This window comes from Zonotrichia albicollis, chromosome 16, assembly GCF_047830755.1.
Source record: "Zonotrichia albicollis isolate bZonAlb1 chromosome 16, bZonAlb1.hap1, whole genome shotgun sequence".
NCBI classification, from domain to species: domain Eukaryota; kingdom Metazoa; phylum Chordata; class Aves; order Passeriformes; family Passerellidae; genus Zonotrichia; species Zonotrichia albicollis.
The window spans coordinates 1366521-1390846 of NC_133834.1; the positions used below are offsets into that span (position 1 = coordinate 1366521).

The following is a 24326-nucleotide window of genomic DNA, read 5'->3' on the forward strand; positions in this document are numbered from 1 at the left end:
CACCGCGCGGCCCGGCCCGGCCATCCGGCCCCATCCGCGCCCGCCGCCGCCCGCCTGACGTCCGGCTTTGTTCCAGCAAATGGCGGACGACGCCGGTGCTGCGGGAGGAGCGGGAGCGGCCCGCGGGGGCTTCCGCGGTGGATTCGGGACCGGGCTGCGGGGCCGCGGCCGCGGCCGCGGGAGAGGCCGTGGGAGAGGCCGCGGAGCCCGCGGAGGGAAAGCCGAGGATAAGGAGGTGAGTGGGGAGCGGGGACACGGGCGCTGCCAGCCCCTAGGACGGGGCAGCAGAGCCGGGCCCCGGCCGGTGCTGGCACCTGGTGACTCTTGCCCCTGGGTTTCTCTGCCAGTGGATTCCTGTCACCAAACTCGGCCGCCTGGTCAAGGATATGAAGATCAAGTCTCTTGAGGAGATTTATCTCTTCTCGCTTCCCATCAAGGTGAGTTGCTGTGGCATGAAAGGGATGGGTCAGGGAGATGCTCCAAGGGGTGGAGCCAGGCAGGGAGAGCCGGGGTTGTTCATCTGGGGAAGGGAAGGTTCCGGGGACGCCTCAGAGCCTAAAGGGGCTCCAGGAGAGCTGGAGAGGGATTTGGGATAGGGTCAGATGGAGTATTGGGTAGGAATTGTTCCCCGTAAAGGTGGTGAGGCCCTGGCACATATTCCTAGAGAAGCTGAGGCTGCCCCTGGTCCCTGGAAGTGTCCAAGGCCAGCTTGGATGGGGCTTGGAGCAGCCTGGGGCAGTGGAAGATGACCCTGCCCTTGGGACGGGGTTGGATTAGCTGACATGTGAGGTCCCCAACAACCCAAACCATCCCAGGATTCCGTGATTCCTGTGTGCTCAGTGCTGACTCTTGCAGGAGTCGGAGATCATCGATTTCTTCCTGGGCTCCTCGCTGAAGGATGAGGTGCTGAAGATTATGCCTGTGCAGAAACAGACCCGTGCTGGGCAGCGCACCAGGTTCAAGGTAATCCCCTTTTTCTGGATCCTCCTGTTCACATTTTCCTTCTTGCATTTTTAGAGTGATTTTAATAACTCCAAGCCTTTTTTGCTGTCACATCTAGTAAATAAGTATTTTGTTAAGAAAATTTTGCTGACACTGCAAAATTCAGTTGTTCTTGCACAGCAGTGTTGGGTTTTCATGGAGAAGTTTTGGGTGTAAGCAGGGAGTGCTGTTGGAGATTTGTGGGGAGTTCTGACCAGAGTGAGGCTGCAGCAAGGAATTGAGTTCTAGTGCTTGGCTGGTTCTGCCTGAAGGATGAACTTTGAGGGGAGAAACGGGTTTTGAGAGCTGTGTGGGAGGTTTGGGGGTGAGCACCCAAATGTGAGTTCCTGCTAAGCAACACCACAGCGTAGCTCTGGCTGGAGAGCTGAAAACTCCTCTTGTGCTGCAGGCCTTTGTCGCCATCGGGGACTACAACGGCCACGTGGGGCTGGGGGTGAAGTGCTCCAAGGAGGTGGCCACGGCCATCCGCGGGGCCATCATCCTGGCCAAGCTGTCCATCGTGCCCGTGCGGCGCGGCTACTGGGGCAACAAGATCGGGAAGCCACACACGGTGCCCTGCAAGGTGAGTGTCCCCTGGCCTGGCCCTGGGGCTGATCCACTGTGTCCCTCTGCTCGGGGCTGACCCCGCTGTGTCCCTGCAGGTCACCGGGCGCTGTGGCTCTGTGCTGGTGCGCCTGATCCCAGCTCCCCGTGGCACTGGGATCGTGTCTGCCCCTGTCCCCAAGAAGCTGCTGATGATGGCCGGCATCGATGACTGCTACACGTCAGCACGGGGCTGCACGGCCACCCTTGGCAACTTCGGTGAGCTCTGGGGCTGCCACGGGGTTTAGGGACAGTTCTGGCACTGATGGGGCACAGCAGCTCCGTTTCACAGTGGTTTGTGCTGCCAGTGCAGTCCGTGCTGCTGGAGCTTCTGTCAGAGTTGGTGACAGAGCTGTGGGGTTCAACACTTCCCCAATCTCCCGATCTGCGCGATTGCACTTGTGTGCCGTGGTGTAATCGTCGTAACTGGAGAGAGAGAGCAACCTGAGCTTTGTGGGTTCATCAGAGAGGCCCTCCCTGGTCTCCCTGATCCTTTCAAAACTCCACATTTTTGTAACTGGTGGGTATTTTGGAGCTGCGGGTTGATCAGCGGGGTGGTTCTGCAGCCGTTGGCGGGCACTGTGTGACAGTGTGTGACATCTCTCTGCAGCTAAAGCCACCTTCGATGCCATCTCCAAAACCTACAGCTACCTGACTCCTGACCTCTGGAAAGAGACTGTCTTCACCAAGTCTCCCTACCAGGTAAGAGCATTTTGGTAACTTAAAGCTCAAAATTGCCCCTAAAATTCAGATTTCTGTACCCAAAGGTGTGAGATCTATAAAGTTGAGCCACCCCGACCTCAGTGCACACGAGGGATGGGAGTGGTGCTGAGGAACCCGTGAGGGGCCTGGGGGAATAACCCCGTTGGTGTTTCTTGCAGGAGTTCACTGATCATCTGGCCAAGACCCACACCAGAGTGTCGGTGCAGAGGACCCAGGCAGCCGCTGTGGCCACCACCTAAGGGCTTTTGTAGGACAATAAAGAGATCAGAGAACCAGGAATCTGTGCTTGGTGTGATGGGGGTTGGGGCAGGAGGGCTAAACTACCTGGGGTGGGTTGGGAAGGACCTGGAAGCTCATCCAGTTGCACCTTCCACTGAACAATGCTGCTCCAAGCTCTGTCCTGCCTGGCCTTGGGCACTTCATCTTCACTTAGGGGATTCAGAGCCAGGGCAGAGCAGCACAGAATGTTCTGGAGGAGAGGGCAAATCCCAACAGTGGCAGCCCCAAGTGCCTGGAGCTGAGGGCTTGCAGAGCTCTTCAAAGAATGAATACAGAGCCCAGCTGTACAGATCTGTTTATTGTGGAGGCCAAGGAAGCAGCATGCACTTGGGTACCAGCACCATTGGGGAGGAACTGCTTCAGGGCCGACCTGAGCCAGTGCCTGGAGGGCACGGATTTTCTGCTGCTTTCCTCTCCTCCATCATCCTGTGCTTCTGCTTCATCAGGCATGTCCGTGCATTGCCATGGAAACCCAGTTCACCGTCTGGAAAAGAAAGGAGATGCATGAGCAGTGCCTCCATGATGAGTGTGGGATGTGGTTTCAGAGCCCTTGCCCTGTGTGCTGCTGCCACACTCACATCTGTCCTGGTAGGCCTGGGTGACCTGTGCCAGCAGCTCCATCTCCTTGGCACAGTTCTGGAACTGGTTGGGCCCTTCCCTCTGCTTGCACGCAGCCATCCTTTCCCGGACTATCTCCACGATCTCCTGATCAACCATCCTGCGGGAACCACAAGGCAGAAAAGGGCTTGTGACAGAACCAAGGGCTGAGGACACCCTGTGGAATGTCAGCTCTGGGATTTTCAGCATCCCGGTCCCTAATGCCACCATGCCCAGACGTGGTGCAGGGACAGCAGGACACAGATGTGCCTCAGCACCCCAGCATCCCCCAAAACACTGCAGGTCCCAGACCCTGTGCTCTGCTGTGAGCTGGCCTGGGGACAGTGCAGGGGCAGCCATACCTGTCCCTCCTCCACTGCGCCTCGGCCTCATAGTAGCACAGGTAGTCGCCCTCCAGGCACTGGCTCAGGTCGGGCACACGGCGGAACTTCTGGTGGTAGTAGTAGAACTTGTTCCTGTTCTGCCACCGCTCGATCCAGCCTGCAGGGACAGCCTGGTCACACACCTGGCCCAGCTCCGAGGGCAGCACAGCCCACACAGGGCTGGCACTGCCTGTGCCACCTTCCCTGGCAGCAGCAGTGGCTCCACACTGTCCAGCTCATGCCCAGCTGTGTGGCTGCCCCTCTGTGCTGTGTCCCATGTCCTGTCCACGCTGTGTCACCGTGTCCCTGTATCCCCTGCACACTCCCAGTGTCCGAGCTGTGTCCTGATGTCGCTGTATCTTCACAGTGTCCATGACATGTCTCATGTCCCTGTCCCACTACCAATATTGTGTTCTTGTCTGTCCCATGTTCCCATGTCTGTGCAGTGTCCCATGTCCCTGTGTCTGTCCTATCCAAGCTGTGTTCCTGTCTGTCCCATGTCCCTGTGTCCATGCTGTGCTCTACCGTGTGTCCCCTGTCCATGTCTGCCCGTGTCCATGTTGTATCCCATGTCCCCTGCGCTGTCCCTCTGTCCAGGCCATGTATTTGTCTGTGTCCCATGTCCCTGTGTCCATGCTGTGTTCTTGTCAATGTCCCGTGTCCCATTGTCCTGTCCCTCTACCGTTACTGACAGGACCGGTGTCCCTGTGTCCTTGCGCCTGCCCTTTGCCTGTGCAGGTGCCCGTGTCCTCACGCCTTTGCCCCGTGCCCGGTGTGCTCATCCCGGTGTCCCCATCCCCGCGCCGCTGCTCAGCTCCCAGGGGAGGACAGGGAAGGGTATCTCGTCCCGCCGGTACCTCGGATTAAGCCGACGGGCGAGTCGAGGACATAGTTGAAGGCGCTCTGGAAGTAGTCGACGGGGTTGGGCACCGAGGTGGTCCTCTCGGAGACGGGGGTGCGAGTCGGAGGCACCTTGTACGCCTCCCAGTCGGGATCCTCCGGCATTGCGGCGGCGGCGGCGGCAAAAGATGGCGGCGACCCCTGAGGGGGCGGGAGCCCGGGAACATGGCGGCGACCCGAGGGGACGGGCGCGGGGATATGGCGGCGGCCCCGGGGCATGCCGGGAGTTGTAGTGCGGGTGTGCCTCATCCGTGAGGGGAGCCCGGCATGGGGCGGGGCCGGCAGAGCCTACGGCGTGTCCCGACTGTCCCCTCACTGTTCACAGCGTGTCCCCACTGTCCCCTCACTGCTCACAGCATGCCCCGACTGTCCCCTCACTGCTCACAGCATGTCCCCACTGTCCCCTCACTGCTCACAGTGTGTCCTCGTTGTCTCCGTCCCTACTCGCTGCTCCCAGGGCCATCCTGACTGCCCCATCTCTGCTCACAGGGCCATCCCGATGTCCCCATCCCCGCTCACCGGGCCATCCCCACTGTCCCCCTCTGTGAAAAATGCGTATTTCATTACTGGCTTTTCACAAATATTAAAATGAATATTATACGTGCTATGTTAGAAAGTTATGCTGTATTAATTTTCTTAAGCAGTGTTTTAAATATAGTTTTAGGTTATAACATAATGTTAAAATAGAAACTATGCTATGTAAGATACTTTCTTAAAAGAGAGGACTTTCAGTGAGATAGCAGCCACAGGACACCTAAATCTTTCAGAGATAAAGAATTTATTGCTCCATTATCAGAAGAAATGAACTTCTTCCTGCCTCGCTCAACCATGAAGACACCATCAGGATTCAGAGGAAGAAGCTGACACTGCCCAGACAGAATCCTGTGTTTGAATGGAATTTATGGATGAGGTGTATGAATATGCAACAGGCTGTTGCTTTTAAGGGTTAATCCTTTGTTAACGTGGGTCCTTTTCAGGCTTATTTTGCCCAGAAAAAGGTACCTGGATGGTCTGTAACTCTTTGTTTTTATTGTCTTGTATTGTCCTAATCCAAACTGTCCAATTTTTTATTACTCTAATTATATTACTATTTTAATAACCATTTTATTACTATTAAAATTTAAAATTTTAAAAACAAGTGATTGGCGTTTTTCACAGGGAGACTCCACATCCTCTGGGATCTGTGCTCAGTCACAGGGGTAAAGTTCTGCCTCGTATCCAGTGGAACTGGCTGGGATCAGCTCCTGCCCATGGCTCTGGTGCCATTGCCACTGGAAGGTGTCCCACCCATGGCAGGAGTTGGCACTGGATGATTTTTAAGGTCCCTTCCCATCCAAACAGCTCTGTGATTCGGAGATGCATTGTCTCAATCTCTTTTCCAGCCAGGATCACAATCCTGGGCTGACAGACTCTCAGCCTGCGCTGGGGGTACCTGGTGCAGGCGTTCACAGCTCTGGGTGTGTGGCACCCCTTTTGGAAACTGTCCCTAATTCAGGAAACTGCCCCAATTCCTGCCGTTCACACCAGAGTTGTTCAGGAGGGAGCAGCGTAAACTGAGCCAGCAGCAAGTGACCTTTACCACACCACAACTGTCGTGTCCAACCTGCCAGGAATGAAATGAATATCGCGGCGGGTGAAGCGAGCGGCTAAATTTGTGTCTTCAGACCCATTCCCATCTCAAGTATTAATCTGGGGAGGCACCTCCTGACAGCCTCTCTCTGCTGCTGCCTGGCCTGAAGACGTCCCATGGTTGGTAGAGCTCTGCTGTGTGCGAGGGTCGGCGAGCAGGGCTGGGTTGTGCTCCTGGTGGTGCCACAGGAATGGGGCAGAATCCTCAGAGCTCCACTCAGGCTGGAAAAGGAGCTTGGTGGAAAGCACAGCCGGGTGCTGGCACTGATCTGAGCTAGGAAGGAGCTGCAGTGGGTGCAGGACTAACCCTTTGCTGCTTGTGGTTGAGGTTTATGTGTTTATCTCTTCTCACCTGGCTTTCAAGGTGCCTTTAGAACCTGTGCATGTTCCTGTTGCCAGTTCCTCTGGGCATCCTTTCCCCTGTTTTCCCAATCCTTGGCTGTGCTTGTTTTGTGCCATTTGCCTTGATGACACGAAGCCCAGGAATTCCAAGCAGACCTTTTTGGTGCTACAGGATACAAAAATAAATTGTTATAATTAAGAGCACGGGAAGACAGACCTAGTAAAGAATGTGTTTCTCCTTCAACGTCCTTCAGAAGAAGCTGGAGGAGGGAGATCATGTAAAGTTTTTATATAAGTGGCATCATTTGTCCAGAAATTTAGTGAATTCACTGACAGAGAGTAGATTTAGAAAGAGTGTTAGGAAGAAATCCTTCCCCTGTGAGGCGGGCAGGCCTTGGCACAGGCGCCCAGATCAGCTGTGGCTGCCATGGATCCCTGGAAGAGTCCAAGGTGAGGCTTGATGGGGCTTGGAGCACAGTGGAAGTGTCCCTGCCATGGAAGAGGTGGCACTGGATGGGTTTTGAGGTCCCTTCCACCCCAAACCATTCCAATATTCTGTGCCATTTTCCATGTACGTGACAGAAGCTTGAACAAACCCCTGCCCTGTTGGGACTCAGTGAAGAGCCCAGAACCTCCGTGCCATTCCCATCTGAAAGGGGGGATTTTTGTTGTGTTTTTGTTGCGTTTCTGCCGTGTTTCCCTCATCCCCATTTCCCTGAGCTGAGCGCGCAGCTCCCTCTGTGTTCCCCTCCGCAGTCCCACCGCAAGTTCTCGGCTCCCAGGCACGGCCACCTGGGCTTCCTGCCCCACAAGCGCAGCCGCCGGCACCGCGGCAAGGTGAAGGCCTGGCCCAAGGACGACCCCAGCAAACCAGTGCACCTGACAGCTTTCCTGGGCTACAAGGCTGGCATGACCCACACCGTGCGCGAGGTGCACCGGCCCGGCCTCAGTAAGGCTGGGCTGCAGGGGGAGGGAAACTGGGAATGGGCTCCTGGGGAAAGAAAAGCTCTTTATGGAAAGGGGGGGTGGAGTGTGGTGGTGTTCGCAGGGGTCCCAGGATGAGAGAAGGGATGAGAATCTGACTCCAAGATTCAGTTTCAGAAGGCTGATTTATTATTTTATTTTATATATAATAAATTAAAATATTAAATATATTAATTTATATTTTAATATATTAAAATATATTAAAATATAAAATATACTATATTAAATTTTTAATTATATCATAATATATAATATATAATATATGATATATAATATATAATATATAATGTATAATATAGTCTATATTATATATTATATATTATGTATTATGTATTATATATTATATTAAAATATATTATATGAAACTATTTTAATAAAATGTTACATATATTATATTAAAATATAATAATATATTATATTAAAAGAAAATTATATATTAAAACTATACTAAAATAATAGAGGAAAGGATTTCATCAGAAGGCTAGCAAGGAATAGAAGGGAAGGGAATAATAATAAAAGCTTGTGACTGACCATATTATTATTTTATGACATATATAATATATTAAAATATATTAAAATATTCAATACATTAAAATAAATTCTATTCATTTATATTTTAATATATTAAAATATATTAAAATATAAAGGATTTCAGCAGAAGGCTAGCAAGGAATAGAAAGGAAAGGAATAATAATAAAATCTTGTGACTGACCAGACAGTCCAAGACAGCTGGATTGTTATTGGCCATTAATTAAAAACAACCACATGAACCAATCACAGATGCACCTGTTGCATTCCACAGCAGTAGATAATTATTGTTTGCATTTCGTTTCTGACACCTCTCAGCTTCTCAGGAGAAAAAAATCCTAGCAAAAGGATTTTTCATAAAATATGTCCGTGACAGTGGAGCCCACAGGGCTGGGTTATATCCTGGCTGTCCACATCTTGCATGGTCAAAGCCAGCCCAGCATGGGCTGAGTGTGGAACAGTGCACACTGGGATGGTGGGTTTGGGATGTGGGGAGGTTGTGGCTGGCTGAGATCAAACACAGCCTCGCCCCCAGCGCTCGGTGACAGGGAAATCCTCCAGGGATGATCCCAGAGGATGCCCAGCACCCCTTCCCTTTGCGGCCCTGCAGAGGTGTCCAAGCGGGAGGAGGTGGAGGCCGTGACCATCATCGAGACACCCCCGATGGTGGTGGTGGGGCTCGTGGGCTACATCGAGACCCCCAAGGGCCTGAGGAATTTCAAGACTGTTTTTGCTGAGCACATCAGCGATGAGTGCCGCCGGCGCTTCTACAAGAACTGGTACGGGCTCCCAGAAAGGGTCACCAAACACTGGGAATGCCCAGGGCGGTGGTGGGGGTGTCCAAGGCACCCCTGGATGTGGCATCAGTGCCCTGGGCTGGGGGACAAGCTGGGGATCAGCCACAGGTCGGACTGGATGATCTGGGAGGGCTTTTCCAACCTCCTGGGATGCCCAGAGTGGGGTTTTCCTGTGGGGCTGCCGGTGAGGGATGCCTGGCAGGAATCCCACAGGCTCTCCAGGATGCCCAGACAGCTCAGATCCCGAGGAGTGAACCTGCTGCCTGTTTAGTCATGCACAGGGATACACTGCAGACAGCCCGGTGCTGGGGAGCAGCGTTTGCATATGTAAATTTATTCTAATAGCCGAACCAAGTCAGCTCTCTCCACAATATCGTGTGGCAGGTTCCTTTTCCCTCGTGTAGCTCCTCGGCTCCCCAGTTAACCAGAATCCTTGAGCTGGACTGAAACCAGATTTGCCAGGGGGGAAATTGATGCAGAATGTGGCCCCTGGCCCTCATAAATATCGACACCCCTCAGCGGAGAGGGAAATGGGAACACGAATTTCCTAGCTGTAGGAATTGTGTCTCCTGTCACAGCACCATGGAGACCCACCCACCACACTGATCCCTGTTTGCTCCTGTCAGCCCTTTTCACGCTCATGCCTCTTCCCACCCCAACCCTTGGCAGCCAGGTGAGGCTCAGGTACCCACAGGGAGCAGGGAAGTGATTTCCTGGCTGCAGGAATCCCCTGTGAGTGCCGTGGGGACGCACTCACCCCAAGGCTCTGTCCCTGCTTTCTCCTGCCTCTGATTTTGCGCCTGTTCTGACGGTGCTGAGTCAGTCAGTGGGAGACAGCTGCATTCCTCATGCAGAAAGGTTTGAATTACCCTTGAAGGAGCCCTTTTCAGGGCTCATTATCCACCTCCCTCTTCCCACCTCAAGGTCCTGACAGTCAGGGGAGGCTCAGGTATCCACAGGTTCCTTGTGCCACCGAACAGGTGGCAGCCAGGGTGACCTGTCCCCTCTCTGCAGTGTCACCAGCCCTTTATCAGCTCTGATGGCTGCTGAACCACTCCTGTCCCTAGGCACAAGAGCAAGAAGAAGGCGTTCACCAAGTACTGCAAGAAATGGCAGGATGAGGCTGGGAAAAAGCAGCTGGAGAAGGATTTTGCAGCCATGAAGAAGTACTGCAAGGTCATCCGTGTCATTATGCACACACAGGTCAGAGCCTCCCCCTGGCATGGGCAGGGGGCTCGGGGGCTTCCTCAGCTCTGAAGGTCTGGAAATGGGATCAGGGGGTGTTTTGGTGGGGTCACAGGGGCTGAGAGAGCAGAGGGTGTGAGATGGTGATGCATGACCCTTCCAGCTGCCTCCTGACCTCCCAGAGCCCTCCCAGAGCTCCTGCTCCAGGGCTGCCATGGGGGCTATGGTTTGGGATCCCTGGGGAGCCCCCACACCCCAATGGGAACCCACACACCACATACAGGAGAGCAGGAGCAGGGCAGAGCCTGGGCAGGTCCTGAGTCCTGTGTCAGCAAGGGACCTCATGATCACCTCAAATTAGCAACTGGTGTCAAATGTTTTGGGCAAAAATAACCCCATGGGCAGGCACAGTTTTGCCAGATGCTGATTCCTGGATACACACGGGCCCATTTTAATGCTGATCCCTGGAGTTAAGGGCTGCTTTGGGATCTGGGGGAGAGCTAAGCTGGCTCAAGGCCAGACAGGGACTCTGGGCACAAGGACAAGGAGCTGGCTCCATAAAATCCCAGATATAAAGAGCTGCTGACCCAGGGCTGCTATGAAGGGGGGTGGCTGTGGCAGAGAGATGAAGCAGTGGCTCTGTTCACCCCTGTGCCCCTCACGAATTGTGAGGGACCCATCCCTGCTGCACCCTCCTGTCTGTGGGGCTCAGAGCCACCCTAAAGCACGGTGTGCTGCAGATGAGGCTGCTCCCCCTGAGGCAGAAGAAGGCCCACATCATGGAGATCCAGCTGAACGGGGGCACGGTGGCTGAGAAGGTGGACTGGGTGCGGGAGAGGCTGGAGAAGCAGATCTCTGTGCACAGTGTCTTCAGCCAGAACGAGATGATCGATGTCATCGGCGTGACCAAGGGCCACGGCATGAAAGGTATGGGGCTATGGGGCTGTGCTCCTCACAGGGCTCTGCCCTGAAGCTGCTTCTGGGGTAGGGGAGTGTTAACCATGCTTAGAACCTCTCACTTTCTGTAGAGGGAGTAGCAAAAAGCCTCAGGATCTAAAGCATGACGTCCAGTTCTGGTGTGGCAGGGCTCGATTTCCTTAATCTCAGCAAGGGAAAAATCCAACAGGGGCACCCCTGGTGTCGATACAGACGAGCTGACAAGGTAATCTCTGTTGGAAGGATTTTCCCTGAGATTAAGGCCAGTGAAGGCCTCCTCCCAGGAGGCTCTGAGGCACTGTCAGTGCATAAAGCAGCCAGGTCTAATGGGACGGGTCCCTGCCCATGGCACGGGTTGGAACTGGATGGTCTTTATGGTCCTTTCCAATCCAAACCAGTCTGTGATGGTGTGAATTTCACAAACCTCATATGTGCAGGGGTGTGGGTGTTCCTCGGTGTGTGCAGGTCTAACCAAAGCCCTGGGAAGTGAGAACAGCTCCTGATCTCGTCCCAGCACGGCCTCCTCTGAGGACTGCAGGAGAGCCATGGACCTGTCCATCAGGAGAGTGACGGGACTGTTTGTCAGGAGAATGATGGGACTGTCCCTCGGGAAATGTCCCTTAGGAGACCCATGGGACTGTTCCTCAGGAGAGTGGTAGGACTGTCCCTCAGGGACTGTCCTTCAGGAGAGCCATGGGACTGTCCCTCAGGAGAGCCATGGGACTGTCCCTCAGGGAATGTCCCTCAGGAGAGCCACAGGACTGTCCTTCCCAGCCCCAGCCCTCCCTGCTGGCCCTGCTGACTGTCCCCACGCCCCCAGGGGTGACCAGCCGCTGGCACACCAAGAAGCTGCCCAGGAAGACGCACAAGGGCCTGCGGAAGGTGGCCTGCATCGGGGCCTGGCACCCGGCCCGCGTGGGCTACTCCATCGCCAGGGCCGGCCAGAAGGGCTACCACCACCGCACCGAGATCAACAAGAAGGTATGGCCAGGGGGCTCCATCCTGTCACACCCTCCTCCCCACGCTGCCCTCAGCTCCCTGCATCCTCATGGATGTTCCCCTGGACATCTCCATGGCCTTCCTGGTGATTTTCTGCTGCTTGAGGGCACAGCGTGGTGAAAACCTGTAGGGGAATTCAGTATGGGTAAATGAAGGTGGTATAGGATGTGATCTTATCCCCTAAAGAGTTGCAGCTGAACGCATTATTAAAGACTAGGAGCAGGCCTGATGTTAACAGGCCACACCTCTAGCCAAGAAGAAGAGTGTTATAAAAGAGTGGATTGGTTGGCTAAGGGGGAACTGAAGTCAGTTGGTTGCTGTGAGAACAAGGCAGGGTCAGTGCCTGGAGGAGCTGCCTACAAGAAACATCAAGGAGTATGAAACTCTAGCAATATGGAACCCTTGCAATGTACTTATAATAGAGCTTCTGCAATATAATGACAACAAAAACCACGTGGTTCTGTGGGGGATTCTGGCACCCTGTAAGGCTCCTCAGCAAGGGGCAGGAGAGCCTCCATCCCCACTGCCTGTGTGTCCCCAGATTTACCGCATTGGCCACGGGATCCACGTGGAGGATGGCAAGGTGGTGAGGAACAACGCCTCGACGCACTATGATATCACTGAGAAGACCATCACGCCCATGGTGAGGGCTGAGGGGTGACAGGGCCGTGCCCCCCTGACCCTCCCAGCCAGCTCTCCTGCCCACCCACCCCTCTGCTCTCCCCACAGGGTGGTTTCCCTCACTATGGGGAGGTCAACAACGATTTCCTCATGCTGAAGGGCTGTGTGGTGGGCACCAGGAAGCGCGTCCTCACCCTGCGCAAGGTGAGAGCACCTGGGATGGGCTGCAGCTCCCCAGGAGCACATTCCCCACCTGCAGAACCCTCCAAGTGCTGGGCAGGGACACTGGGCAGGTCCTTGGTGCAGTGTTAGCAGGTGGATGGAGCTGGAGAGCTCTGAGGGCTGTGGCTCATTCCAGAAATGAAACCTTGGGTTGTCACAGAAAGGTGAGTGGGCACTGGAATGGGCTGCCCAGGGATGGGGTGGTGGAGTCCCTGGTGTTTAGGGACAGATGTGGCACTCACTGCCATGGTCTGGGTGACAAGGTCAGGTCATAGGTTGGACTTGGTGATCTCAGAGGTTTTTCCAGCCTGGCTGATGCTGTGATTCTGTGCAATGCTGAGCAAAGAGCAGCTCTGCAAGCTCTCTCCCATCTGAGCCCCAGGGTGTCGCTGTGAGAACACAGATTTTTGAGGGGATGTTTTAGAGGATATTCCAGCCCTGCTTCCATGAGACCAGCTGTTCTGTGACACTTCCCCTGCTGTTGTGGCTGTTCTTTCCCAGTCCCTCCTGGTGCACACGAGCCGCCGGGCTCACGAAGCCATCGAGCTCAAATTCATTGACACCACTTCCAAATTCGGCCACGGCCGCTTCCAGACGGCTCAAGAGAAGAGAGCTTTCATGGTGAGTTCCTCAGTCTGCCACTGTCTGATTCCAACCAAGCATCTTCCATGGGCAGGGAGGTGGAACTGGATGAGTTTCATGTCCCTTCCGACCCAAACCATCCCAGGATTCTATGATTCCATGATTCTGTGGTGTGTTCCTTGATACAACAGCAGCCAAGTAAATGTTTGAGGCTCTCTTGCCTAAAGGCAGCCATGAATTCAGTTCACACAGCAGAAATGATGCTGAGGAAGAACAGGATGGTTGTGTGAGTGATCCAAGACAACTCAACCAGCAAATAAAAGACCATATGGGCAACCAGTTCCCATTCACCATGGGAAGTTTTAAACAAGCAGTTAACTTGGCAGGCACTGTCTTGGCCATATGGTGCCTTTCACTCAGAATTGTGCACTGCTTTGATTTGTTTGGGATGATTTATAGCTTTAATGTTCTCAGAGGAAAAAAAGTTTGGGTCAAATTCAGATGCAGATTCATGGTGCTTTTGTCAGAAGCTTTCAAGAAGGCCAAACAGTGTATTTTTCTTAAACCCAGGGCAAAAAAAAAATATAATTAAATAATCCAAACACAGCAGTTCCCTGAATAGTTTTGCAGCCTTCACCAGGCTGGTGTGAGTCTGAGTCTGAAGCGGAGGAAGCACTGAGTAAACCAGGAGAGGGAGAAGGGAAAGAAACAAGTGTGTGTGTCCCACGCAGATGTAAACTGGGTCTGGCTGTGGCCTGTCAGCCAGAAATGCCATGTGAAGCTGGCTAAGCCTCCTTAGAGCTGCCAGGGGGATTGGTGAGGCACTGCCTCTGCAGAGCTCTTTAGAGGTTAAGCTGATTTCCTTCAGCTCAGTGTCAGGAGCCTGTTGTGTCACTGCCAGCCCTGAGCTGCTGTGACAGGAGGAGGTCTGACCTGGCTGCAGCTCTTTTCTTTGCCACTTTGCCCCATGGATTCTGTGCTAAAACATCACATTTGTCTGGAAGTTGAGGGACACAAGTAATTCCTGCCACCTGCTCCCGTAGGATTGATTTGCTGTGGGATAATCCCATTTTTCAGCTGCTGGCCCGAGCTGCCTTTCTTTCAGACACAGCCATGCAGGCCAGGTCTGTGTGTCCCTAAATCCAAACTCTCCTCTCTGCTCTCTTCCAGGGCCCCCAGAAGAAGCATTTGGTGAAGGAGAAGCCAGGTGTGCAGGAAGAGCTCTGAGGACAGAGATCCAAGGCTGCCTGCTGGGCATTTGCAATAAAGGGGCTCCAAGCCATGCCTGCTCCTCTCTCCTTCTGGAGGGGTGTCCTGCCTGTTCTCAGGCTCCTCAGCAGCTGGGGATGGGAAAAGTGGCATTTGGGACTGGCCCACATGGATGGGGACTAACTGGGACAGCCAAGTGAGAGCTGTGCCCTCTGGATCCTCCCTTTCCTCTCCTCCCAGTGAATTTTTCCCTCTCACCCAAATCACCACGAAGTATATCCCCCCTCTCATCCAGCAGAGAGCAGAGCACATTTCAGCACTTCTGCCCCAGTTTCCACTGGGAATACTGGGCCAGCCCATGGCCTGGCTCTGCCCAGCTCCCTGCCTGTCTCCTCTCGCCTCTCCCACACACCTCCAGCACTGCTTTTGCCAAGCTGAAGGTGCAGCCTGGGGGCTTCTCCTGCTCAAAGCCCCCTGATCGTGGCTGGGACCCTGGCAGAGGTGGGAATTGTGCACAACAAGAGGGCTGCCAGGCAGGGCTGGGCAGAGATGGATTTATTCACCTGGGAGCCTTTCCCACCCGTGCTGTCCTTGCAGCCCAGCTGCCTGTGGGGAGGGGGCATGCCCCAGAGCTGGGAATTCTGGATCAGCAATGATCCCAACTCCTTCAGTGCCGTGATCCAGGTGTCCTGCACCCTCTTTGGAAGCAGACAGTGGGAAGCCCAGCCCTCCCCTGCCCCGAGCTGCCTGCTTGACCAGGAGTCCTGGAGCGTGGCTGTGGAATCCCTGGGTCTCCAGCAGCCTGGCTGTGCCCTGAACGTGTGCTTGCAGGATCTGAGGAGGCTCATCTGCACAAGCAGAGCGTGAGGATGAATCCAGGCACAGCCCCGGCTGTCCCATGTCCCAGTGAGGTCCCTGAGCTCTGGGCAGTGTCCCTGCCCATGGGTTGTGCTTCAGAGCCTCCTGTCCCCCGTGGCTGGTGGATCCTGGGGCGGTCCCGGGCTGGGGGGCCAAGGATCCAGGCCAGAGCGCATGATGGGCATGATGAGATCGTCCATGTTTGGCATCACCAGGATTTTCTGCAAAGAGGAATTCAGAGTAACAAATCAGTGGGTTTGAGCAGCACGGGGACACTCCTGGAGGAGGCTTGGCAGGAGCCACGTGGGGATAAACTGGAGGTTCTGGGTTCCCACCCCAGAGCAGCAGCCCCAGGAGGGTCCCAGCTCTGGATATCAGGGTGGGGACAAGCAGGGACAGTTTTTCTTTGCCCTGACCACCTCAATGGCTGCAGGGGTGGTCACAGCAGAGGAGAGGGACCAACCATCCAATGTGTGGCTTTTGGGGGACCCTAAATGTCTTTGGGGACATTTCTGCTCTTTGAGCAGAGGTGAGAGGCTGAACACAAACCCTTGGGAAGGCAAATCTCCCAAACATCCCCAAACCAGAATGGACAGGTGGATTCAACCCTTCTGGGGCTGAACCCTCCCTGCTTGGGGCAGGGCTGCAAATGATGGAAGGAAATCACTTTTCCTCAGCCCTTGAGCTCATTATTTGGGTTCTGTGTTGTCACTGCTCCAAGCTGGCCAGACCAGACCAGTGCGGGCTTTTTGCAGAAACAACTGGCCCCAACTGAGGCTGCCTCTCCCCGATGGCAGCAATGCCCAAGGCTCAGCAGGGCTTGCTGAGGCCCTGAGCAGCAGCCCAGGCACCTGGAACTCATGCTTCAGCTTCTTCTCGATCCACTCAGTGACGTGCAGGAATGTCACCTCCCGCTCGCCCAGCTTGGGGCGCACCCTCAGCTCCAGCTGCGGGGGCACTCGGAAGCTGTACCTGTGAGGGGAGAGCAAACAGGCAGAAAGCATCACCTGCATCACAGGTGTGGCACAGCCACTGAGGGGGTTAGGGAGGAGGTGACAGCTCAGGGCACCCAGATCTGTGCTGGCCTGGGTGCAGACTCAGAGGAATGAGCTCTGTGAGCTCCTTTGGGGAGCAGCTTTGGGTTGTTGGTGCCAAGATGAGCCCAAAGCCCTGGGATGGCTCCTTGCAGGGAGCAAGGGGCACTGGCAGCGGGATGTGATGTGGGGAAGGAGAGCTGGTACCAGACACGGTCGGTGGGTGGCGGGGGGATGTTCACAGCCAGGGTTCCTGCCAGCTCCTGCACCTCCACCGTCAGCAGCAGCGGCGTGTTGGACACCTCCTCCATCTTCTTCTTGATGAACTCGTTCTCCGTGGCCTTCTGGAAGTACTTGGACTTGGCAATCTTATCCACGAAGCGCAGGATCCTCCTGCTCGTGCTGTTCCCACTGACGTGCCTAAAGCAAGGGGGGGTCCCAGCTCAGCCCTGCTGGGTTTGGGGGTCCCCCAGCCCTCTGCCACAGCACAGAGAGGGACAGAGGACAGGGACAGAGTCCCCTTTGGAAGCTGCCACAATGTGCTGTGTGTGTCCTGCCATGGACACCATCCCCATGCCCCTGTGCTGATGTGGCACTGTGTGCCCCCATCCCCTCCCCGTGCCCCCCATGGCACAGACAGACCCCCAGCACCCCCGTACCCCTCGGTGCCGGGCGGGGGCAGCCGCTCCCCCGGGGCTCCCACGGGCTCTGCACCGGTGGCATCGTCCTCGTCGGAGGAGCCAGCGCTGGAGGACTCGGCGTCGCTGTCTGCCAGCAGGATCAGCCGTGGCCGGGCCCTGCCAGCCCAGGAGGTCACAGCCCGCTCGGGGACAGCGGCCTCGCCTCGCCGGGGCAGGAGGAGCAGGGTGAGCCCACCCACGGGCAGGTTCCTTACCCCTCTCTGCCTGCCTCTGCAGGGCTGCTCTCCTCTGCAGAGCTCTCCTTCCCCAGCTTGCTGAGGTTCATCTTTGTCTCCAGTGTCATCTGCAAGGAGCCGCTGTAGGTGACCTCCAAGTCCACCCAGAGCCCTGCCAGGGAGAGGGACAGGGTGAGATCAGGTCAGCACCACAGGGGTCAGAGCTGCTTGGGCACTGCCAAGCCCTCCCAGCTCTGGGGACTGGGCTGGCAGCTCTGCAAAGCCAACCTGGAGGCAGCATTGGGGTCCCCGTGCCTCTGTGGGGCTCTTACCTCGCTCATTGATGGTGGGGCTGGAGGCACTGAGCACTGAGGGGATGGATGTGCCCATGTCCAGCTCTGTCAGCGTCAGCTCGTTCATGAAATACGGGAGCTGATGGAGGGAATCCCCCATGGGGACAGTCACCACTCACCGTGGGGCCTTGGGAACAGAGCTCCCTGAGCGATGCTCCTGCCTCTCACCTTGATCTTGCTCAGCTTCTTCTGGATCTTGTTGGACACCTGCTCTGCCCAGTACTGCTCCCTCAGGAAGTCCCAGAAGATGCGTCCCACCAGCGCGTTCATCCAGGCCATGCTGGCCGTGTCCTCCTGGGAGGGGACAGCAGCCACCAGCCCCTGCAGTGAGGTGGCTCTGTGAGCAGTGGGACCTGCTGTCTGTGCTCCCTGCCCCAAGGCACGGCTGCTCAAGCAAACCACACACTGGAAGCATGGCTCCATCAGCCTCCAGCCCTGCTCTCAGTGCTGGGTTTGTCCCTCTCACCTTCGTGGGCGTGGAGCTGCCCAGAGCTCCATGAGAGGGGCTCCTCTCTGGGCTGGTTGCCCCCTGTGCTGGAACAAATCGGGCCATGTAGGTGCTGTAGTCCAGGTAAATCTCCTCAGTGCTCCCTGACAGGTCCCTGGAGGGATCCGTGGATGGGATGTCCTCGGTGCTGCCCCCGCTGCTGCTGCCGCTGCTCTGAGGAGCCCATCCTGTGCCTGGGGATGAGGAATCACAGAATCACTGAGCTTGGAAAACCTCCCTAATGTCAGCAATCCACTCAGGCCAGCACCAACCCGTGTCGCCAAGTGCCACATCCATGTGGCTTTAACCCCCTCCAGGGATGGGCACTCCACCCCTGCCCCAGGCCTGGACAGCCCTTTCAGTAAAAGCCTTGTTCCTAATATCCAATATTCAGTAATATCCAATATTCAGTAATATCCAGTACTCCTAATATCCAATTTTCACTAATATCCAATATTCCTAATACCCAGTCTGTTCAGTCAGGATGGCATCAGGGGTGACATGATGCCTGTCCATGACACCAGTGACATGCCACCCACCCTGTGCTGACCATCTGAACTCTCTTGGCTACACTTTGGGCTCCTCCCCGTCCCTCCACGCTCCCTGCTGCCCACCAAGGCACTGTGCTCCTGGCTCAGCCCCGGTGGCTGCCCCTCACCTGCCCTGGTGTCACCGTGGCCGCTGGCTGTTCCACGGGAGGCTTGCACGAGGTGCTGGTACCACTCCTCCTTCTCCCGCCCTGTCCTCCCAAACAGGTACAGGCACCTGTCCCTGCTGTCCCCCGGGCTGTCCTGCCCGGCCAGCGGGGCCTTCCTGCTGCCCTCGTCCCCCTGCGGCTCCGTGTCCCGCTGCTCCTCGCTGCCCTCTGCCTCGGCCGCCTCGGGCAGCAGCACGCAGATGGGATATTTCTTGTTCCACGTCCGCTTTCGGGCCAGGCTGGGGGGGCACAGGAACACCTGCGGCACCGAGAGCGGGGTGAGCCCAAACCAGGTTGGAGGGGCACAGGGAGACATGCAGCACCGAGAGCAGAATGTGCCCGGGCCAGGCTGGGGGGTCCCCGTGGGAAGGAGGCTCCTGGGGACCCCCGGGCTCACCTTGGCGTCTGTCAGGTCGTAGCTGCGGTGGCTGACGAACACGGCGTCCAGGATCTCCTCCTCGAAGGTGGCTCTGCGCGGGATGTTGCTCTTGGGGTAGGACAGCTTGAGGGTGGCCCCGTCCAGCACGGCGAGCACCGAGTGCGTGAGGGACGGGTGGAAGAGCTCGGGGTCGTACGCGTGCAGCTGGTTCATCCAGCCCTGCAGAACGGGGAGAGGGAGCCGGCTGTTCCCCTCCTCACCACGGACACCCCCAGCCCCTCATCCCGGTGCACCCGCTCCTACCTGCAGGTGCGGCGCTTCCCGCGGCTCCCCGGGCAGCAGCTTGGGGCGCAGGCGGCCCCAGGGTCCCCGAGCGGCCGGCGGAGCCCTGGGCACGAGGAGGAGGATGGCGAGGAAGCCCAGCAGCAGCCCGCAGAGCAGCCCCAGGCCGAGCCCGGCGGCGTAGGGCGGCAGCGGCAGCACCAGGTAGCCGTAGGCCAGCAGGGCGATGCCGCCGAGGGCCCTGCCCGGCACGGAGCCCCCAGGCCGCGCCGCCGCCGGGGTCTCCTCGGCCGCTGGGACCGGCGGAGGCTCCGTGTCCCTCTGTGCCACCTCCACCACCTGGATCACGTCCCCGTAGGAGCAGATCTCGTAGCGGCAGTTCTGCGTGGGCTCCCAGGGCGTCCAGTCCCGCAGGCGGCGGCCCCCGGCCCCGCGGCCGCCCCCGGGGCTGCCCCCCGGCTCCCTGGGCCCGCTCTCCTCGGCCATCAGGCGGCTCAGGCGGCTCAGGGGCTCCTGCACGGCCTCCGACAGCCGCCGCCTCGTGTCCTCCAGCCTGGCGTCGCGCAGCCGGAGCAGCGCGGCTCGGCTCTCCGACGGTGACACGCTGGGAGACGGCGGAGCCGTGCGAGACCGGGCCGGGCTCAGCCGGGGCTGGGGGGCCCGCGGGAGCTCGGCCAGGAGCATCCCCCCGGGCTGGGGCGAGGGGGGACGCTTCGTGTCCCCGTCTGCCGAGGGAAGGAGCCCGCAGCCATCCCGGCCGCCCCCGTCCTCCCGGGCGTGCGGCGTCGGTGCCTCCAAGTCCCCGCGCCGAGGGGAGCCCGGGCTCGGTGCCAGGGCTGGAGAGGCGTCCGCTGCCACCGCAGCCGGGTCTGCCATGGCTCGCATCGCCGGCGGCCCTGCCGAGGGGCAGGGGAGCGACTGTCAGAGCTGGAAGGGCTCCGCGTCACCTCCGTGTCACCGCGGGGCACAGAACATCCATCCCTGCTCTGCTCCTGCATCCCCCGGACCCTCACACCGAGCTGGGCCCTGCCAGGCTGTTCCCTCAATATCTGCATGTGAGAACCCGCTTGTCCGAGGAGGATAAAGCCAGCCAGGCAATCATCCATGGGGCTGAGAGAGCCCAGAGCTGCCAGCCAGGGCTGCAGCCAAACAAGGGGATTTTCCACACCAGGATATTCCCCTGCTCCAGCGCCAGCCCAGGGCTGCCAGGCCAGCGGGCAGGACTCCCTGACTCCTCTGAACGTTCATGGTTTGGCCCCAGCTTCGAGCGCTGCATGGATCCAAACTGGAGCCGGCCCAAGCTGCGGCCCCAGTGCCCAGTCAGCAATCTCTGCCTTCACTGGGGATGCAGAGGACAAAAGTTCTTCTAACACCAAGTTTCCATTGTCCTGAGGGGGCCCATGGCCTCAGGGAAGGGCTGTCCTGTCCCCACCACCCCTCACTGCCGCTCTCCATGGGCTGGCCTGCCCTGAGCCGTGTCCCCGCCGTGGTTTTGGGAGGGAGAAGGGATCTGCAGGACGGGCTCTGCAGGGCACCGCGGTGCTGAGTCAGCCCCCAGCGGGTCCCTGGAGTGCTCAGCCCCTCCCTGTCCCCCTCCCCTCACAGCAGCCCTGCAGCGGCAGCAGGAATGCATCCCAAGGACCCTGGGGCTGCCTCATCCTCCCAGCGCACCGCCCTGGATCTTCAGAGCTCCTCGGTGCCAGGAATTAATCACAGCCTGTGCCGCAGCTGCCTCCAGCCCCCTTTATATAATCTCAGCTCTTGCTTTGCTTCTCCTTTGCAGGAGCCACTTGTTAACCTCGGATCATCCACGGGTGATGGTCCCAGCCCCCGGCAGAGCCTGGCTGGTGCTGGTGGCACTGCTGGCACCATTGGCAAGGCACCAAAACAGCCAAAGGAGGGGTGAGCAGGGCAATGAGTAGTGGGGCTGGGCCTGAGAGGGGCCCTGCTCTAGGGAAGGTGCCCCTGTCCATGGCAGGGGGGGTCTTTAAGGTCCCTTCCCTTTAAGGTCCTTTCTAACCCAAAGCATTCCGTGTGTGGTTCCAAGGGATCCCTCCCCTGACCCTGCAGGGCCCTGTCCCCCTCCCACCCAGCACTGCAGCCCCTGTCCCTCACCATGCAGGGGTCCCATGGCCCCATCACAGCCACTCCCAGCATCCCCAGTATGCCCAGTGTTGCCCACCACCCCTGGCTGCTCCTACCAGAACGCCCCTGGGCTGGTCCCTGGAGGATCCTGGCTGGTCCCTGCTCCGTGTCCCTGCCAGGTCAGGGGACAGTGTCTCCCTGTGCTGGCCTTGGTGCTCCTTGTGCTCACTCCACCGTGCCCAGCTCTCCGTTCCCACCACTCGTGGGTTTTCAAAGATTAAAAAAAAAAAAGGAAAAAAAGAAAAAAAAAAAAAGAAGTCTGTTTCCTGAGAGACCATTAGCACGGTGGAAGACAGAGATAATAATAGCCTGGGTTTGTATGGGAGTTCTCCTCTGGCAGGGATGGTGAGTACAGGGGCGGCTATGCTGCTGCTGCTGCAGCCACCTCTGGGGAGGGTGGGCAGCAGGGCAGACCCTGCTGGGTGTCCTGGTGCACCAGCAGCACCCCAGGGGCAGGTGCAGCCCTGGGGGAGGCTCTGCTGCTGCCTCAGGCTCCAGAGAGCCAGCACTGAGTGTGGGGGTGCCCCAGCACTGAGTGTGGGGGTGCCCAGGCTGCAGCCCTGCAGGATCAGGGGGATCTTTGTGCTCTCTGCAGGATAAATCTGACATGAAGGTCCTTGCAGGGGTTGTCATGGGGGCAGCTGGCTGGGCTCATGGGGTCACTGGGCAGTGGGGTGATGGTGGTGCCAGCAAAGAGCTCTCAGGGGTGATCCCAGCCCTTCCAGGACATCCCTGAGAAGGACTGGGGCTGAGGGGGATGTCTGCTGAGCGGGACACAGAGCCCAGGACAGTCACACAAGACCCCCAATGACAGTGTCCCCCCTCGCTGTGTGAGGACACACCAAAGCCATGACCATCAGTGAGCCTCTCCCTGCATTCCAGCCCCAAAATTCCACTCCTTGCTCCTAGCTTTGGCTCAAATTCAGGGCCTGACACGACCGGACAGAGACAAGCTGTGACCCAGCTTGGGCTGGAGTCCTGGAGTGTGTCCCCCTGGAACATTCCCTGACATGGCCAGGGCAGCAGAGGTGGCCTGGCACAGCCTGGCAGGGTGGCAGCTCCGGGTGGGCACCGCCTGCCTGGTGTTTGCTCTGCTTGTAGGATCAGGGAGTTAATTGAAATATCAACTTCATTAACTTCCCTCGGTCCTCTGTGGTTAATTAGGGTGGCAGTGGCACCACAGCAGCGCTTTCCTCACGCAGCCAAAGGAGCTGGAAATCCCTCTCTAATTATCTGCACAAAGCACAGTGACAGAGCCGGCTGTCCCTGCATTATCCCGGGATCAGGAGCACTGGGGTGGCTCTGAGGGAATTCTGCAAGCTCAGATGTAACTGTGGCCAGCGGGCTGGGCAGGGTGGGATCCCAGATCCCTCCCCTGCCCCCAGCTCCACATCACATCGCTGCTTCTCAGGGGTTTTACTGGTGGATACCGGGGTGGGTTTTGTGCTGCTTTGGAATGCCTGAGACCCTGCCAGCCCCAGGAGCCACTCCCAAAGCCTCTCCAGCACCCTGTGCATCCCAGGGCTGGAGCTGAGCCCTGCCTGTCTCTGGGCTCTGCCTCACTCCCGTGTCTCAGCCAATTTCCCAATTTCCCAATTTCCACTCGTCTTCCTGAGCTGCGTGGGCCCCTGCAGCTCACAGGGGTTCTGAGCCATGGGGCAGGATCCAGCCACTCCCCACATCCATCCCGTTCCCTCCGGCACAGCCTCGCCGCAGGAATTGCAGGGAGCAGCAGTTACCCGATGGATGATGCTGCCGGGAGCTCCTGGCAGCTGCAGCTCCTTCCAGCGCCTGCAGATCCACAGCGCTGGGCTGTGCGGGGCCCTATTTGGAGTCTATTTGGAGCTTTCCCTGACATCCCGCTCCTCTGATCTCGGTGGATCTTACGGGAGGCGCTTTCAAAGCAGCGCATCCCCCTCCTCCATCCCTCCGTGCGGTGCCGGTGATGCTGCGCGTCCCCGCTCCCGTTCCCCGCCGTGCGGAGCCCCTTCCATCCCCCCGCCCGGGCTCCTGCCCCGAGCCATCAATCCCGGGGCTGCGGCGGGAGCTCAGCCGGCCCGGGATGAACGAAGCCTGACCTAATTCCGACAGGGCAGCGGCCCCACGCCGGGGTCTCGCAACGCCCGGCTGCATTTGGGAGCGGGGATCCATCCCCGCAGGGAACCAGAGCCGCGTTTTGGCCAAAAAGCACCAAGATTTCTTCCTCTTGCACCAAGGAAGGCGCCGCTTCCAGCAGAGCCCAAGCCCGGGGACTCACCCCGGTGAGAGGTTTGGATGAAGTCCCCGAGCAGGGATTTGCGCTGCTGATCTCTGCAAGGAGAAGGAAGCCGCAGCAGCTCAGCCCCTTTGGAACCTGCCCAGGTTCACCTTCAGAGCCCTCACCTTGCCACACGCCGGGCTGTCACCTCCTCCTCCTGCGGGGATCCCCGCGCCCACCACGGGCCCGGTCAGAGCCCGCATCCCCCGGTTGGACCCCGCATCCCCCGGGGGCCACGCTCTGCGCTCCCGGGACGGGGTGGTCCCTGCTGTGCCCGCTCCCATCCCGGGACAGGGCGGTCCCTGCTGTGCCCGCACCATCCCCAGAGCCCAGGAGCGCCTGAGGGACCCCCGGTCCGCACCGCCCCCAACCCTGCGGGGGAAACCGGGGCTGCCCGGCCCCGCCGCCCGCCCCGGGCCCCGCAGCGCCGGTACCTGCGGCAGGCGGGGGCCCGGGGAGCCGGGAAGGGCCGGTCGGT

General features: G+C 57.8%; 4 protein-coding genes across 4 annotated transcripts; 2 read left to right on the top strand and 2 right to left on the bottom strand.

Moving 5' to 3' along the window:
* Window positions 1-38: 38 nt before the first annotated feature.
* Window positions 39-2586, top strand: RPS2 (ribosomal protein S2). The gene is made up of 7 exons (XM_074552754.1): window positions 39-235; window positions 348-437; window positions 856-963; window positions 1391-1564; window positions 1644-1803; window positions 2195-2286; window positions 2466-2586. Exons 1-7 carry the CDS (start codon window positions 80-82, stop codon window positions 2544-2546), a joined length of 861 nt encoding a protein of 286 aa, XP_074408855.1. The 5' UTR covers window positions 39-79; the 3' UTR covers window positions 2547-2586.
* Window positions 2587-2864: 278 nt separating this feature from the next.
* NDUFB10 (NADH:ubiquinone oxidoreductase subunit B10) lies at window positions 2865-4700 on the bottom strand. The gene is made up of 4 exons (XM_005495803.3): window positions 4424-4700; window positions 3546-3684; window positions 3165-3304; window positions 2865-3070 (listed from the first exon to the last, which is right to left on the bottom strand). The coding sequence occupies exons 1-4, from the start codon at window positions 4683-4685 to the stop codon at window positions 2946-2948; spliced, it is 666 nt and encodes a 221-aa protein (XP_005495860.2). The 5' UTR covers window positions 4686-4700; the 3' UTR covers window positions 2865-2945.
* A 1365-nt stretch (window positions 4701-6065) lies between these two features.
* RPL3L (ribosomal protein L3 like) lies at window positions 6066-14595 on the top strand. Its single transcript, XM_074552725.1, has 10 exons — window positions 6066-6215; window positions 7194-7386; window positions 8560-8728; window positions 9814-9949; window positions 10672-10858; window positions 11688-11848; window positions 12408-12509; window positions 12596-12691; window positions 13211-13330; window positions 14462-14595. The coding sequence occupies exons 1-10, from the start codon at window positions 6213-6215 to the stop codon at window positions 14516-14518; spliced, it is 1224 nt and encodes a 407-aa protein (XP_074408826.1). The 5' UTR covers window positions 6066-6212; the 3' UTR covers window positions 14519-14595.
* A 445-nt stretch (window positions 14596-15040) lies between these two features.
* Window positions 15041-21804, bottom strand: LOC102063622 (testis-expressed protein 2). The gene is given in 12 exon segments (XM_074552724.1): window positions 15041-15579; window positions 16210-16330; window positions 16600-16812; window positions 17052-17189; window positions 17288-17420; window positions 17581-17680; window positions 17770-17965; window positions 17967-18282; window positions 18747-19044; window positions 19183-19383; window positions 19468-20373; window positions 21648-21804. Coding segments are annotated over 11 exon segments (2706 nt in total). The 5' UTR covers window positions 20332-20373; window positions 21648-21804; the 3' UTR covers window positions 15041-15453.
* Between the last annotated feature and the right edge of the window lie 2522 nt (window positions 21805-24326).

Excerpts from the sequence above, each read along its gene's own strand:
- RPS2 (XM_074552754.1), top strand. The coding sequence starts at position 80 with ATGGCGGACGACGCCGGTGCTGCGGGAGGAGCGGGAGCGGCCCGCGGG. Across the intron at positions 1,565-1,643 it reads CACACACGGTGCCCTGCAAG|GTCACCGGGCGCTGTGGCTC; the intron begins GTGAGTGTCCCC and ends GTGTCCCTGCAG. Across the intron at positions 2,287-2,465 it reads TCACCAAGTCTCCCTACCAG|GAGTTCACTGATCATCTGGC; the intron begins GTAAGAGCATTT and ends TGTTTCTTGCAG.
- NDUFB10 (XM_005495803.3), bottom strand. The coding sequence starts at position 4,685 with ATGCCCCGGGGCCGCCGCCATATCCCCGCGCCCGTCCCCTCGGGTCGC. Across the intron at positions 3,685-4,423 it reads GCCCGTCGGCTTAATCCGAG|GCTGGATCGAGCGGTGGCAG; the intron begins GTACCGGCGGGA and ends CTGTCCCTGCAG. Across the intron at positions 3,071-3,164 it reads CCAGGCCTACCAGGACAGAT|ACGGTGAACTGGGTTTCCAT; the intron begins GTGAGTGTGGCA and ends TTTCTTTTCCAG.
- RPL3L (XM_074552725.1), top strand. Across the intron at positions 7,387-8,559 it reads GGTGCACCGGCCCGGCCTCA|AGGTGTCCAAGCGGGAGGAG; the intron begins GTAAGGCTGGGC and ends GCGGCCCTGCAG. Across the intron at positions 8,729-9,813 it reads CGGCGCTTCTACAAGAACTG|GCACAAGAGCAAGAAGAAGG; the intron begins GTACGGGCTCCC and ends TCCTGTCCCTAG.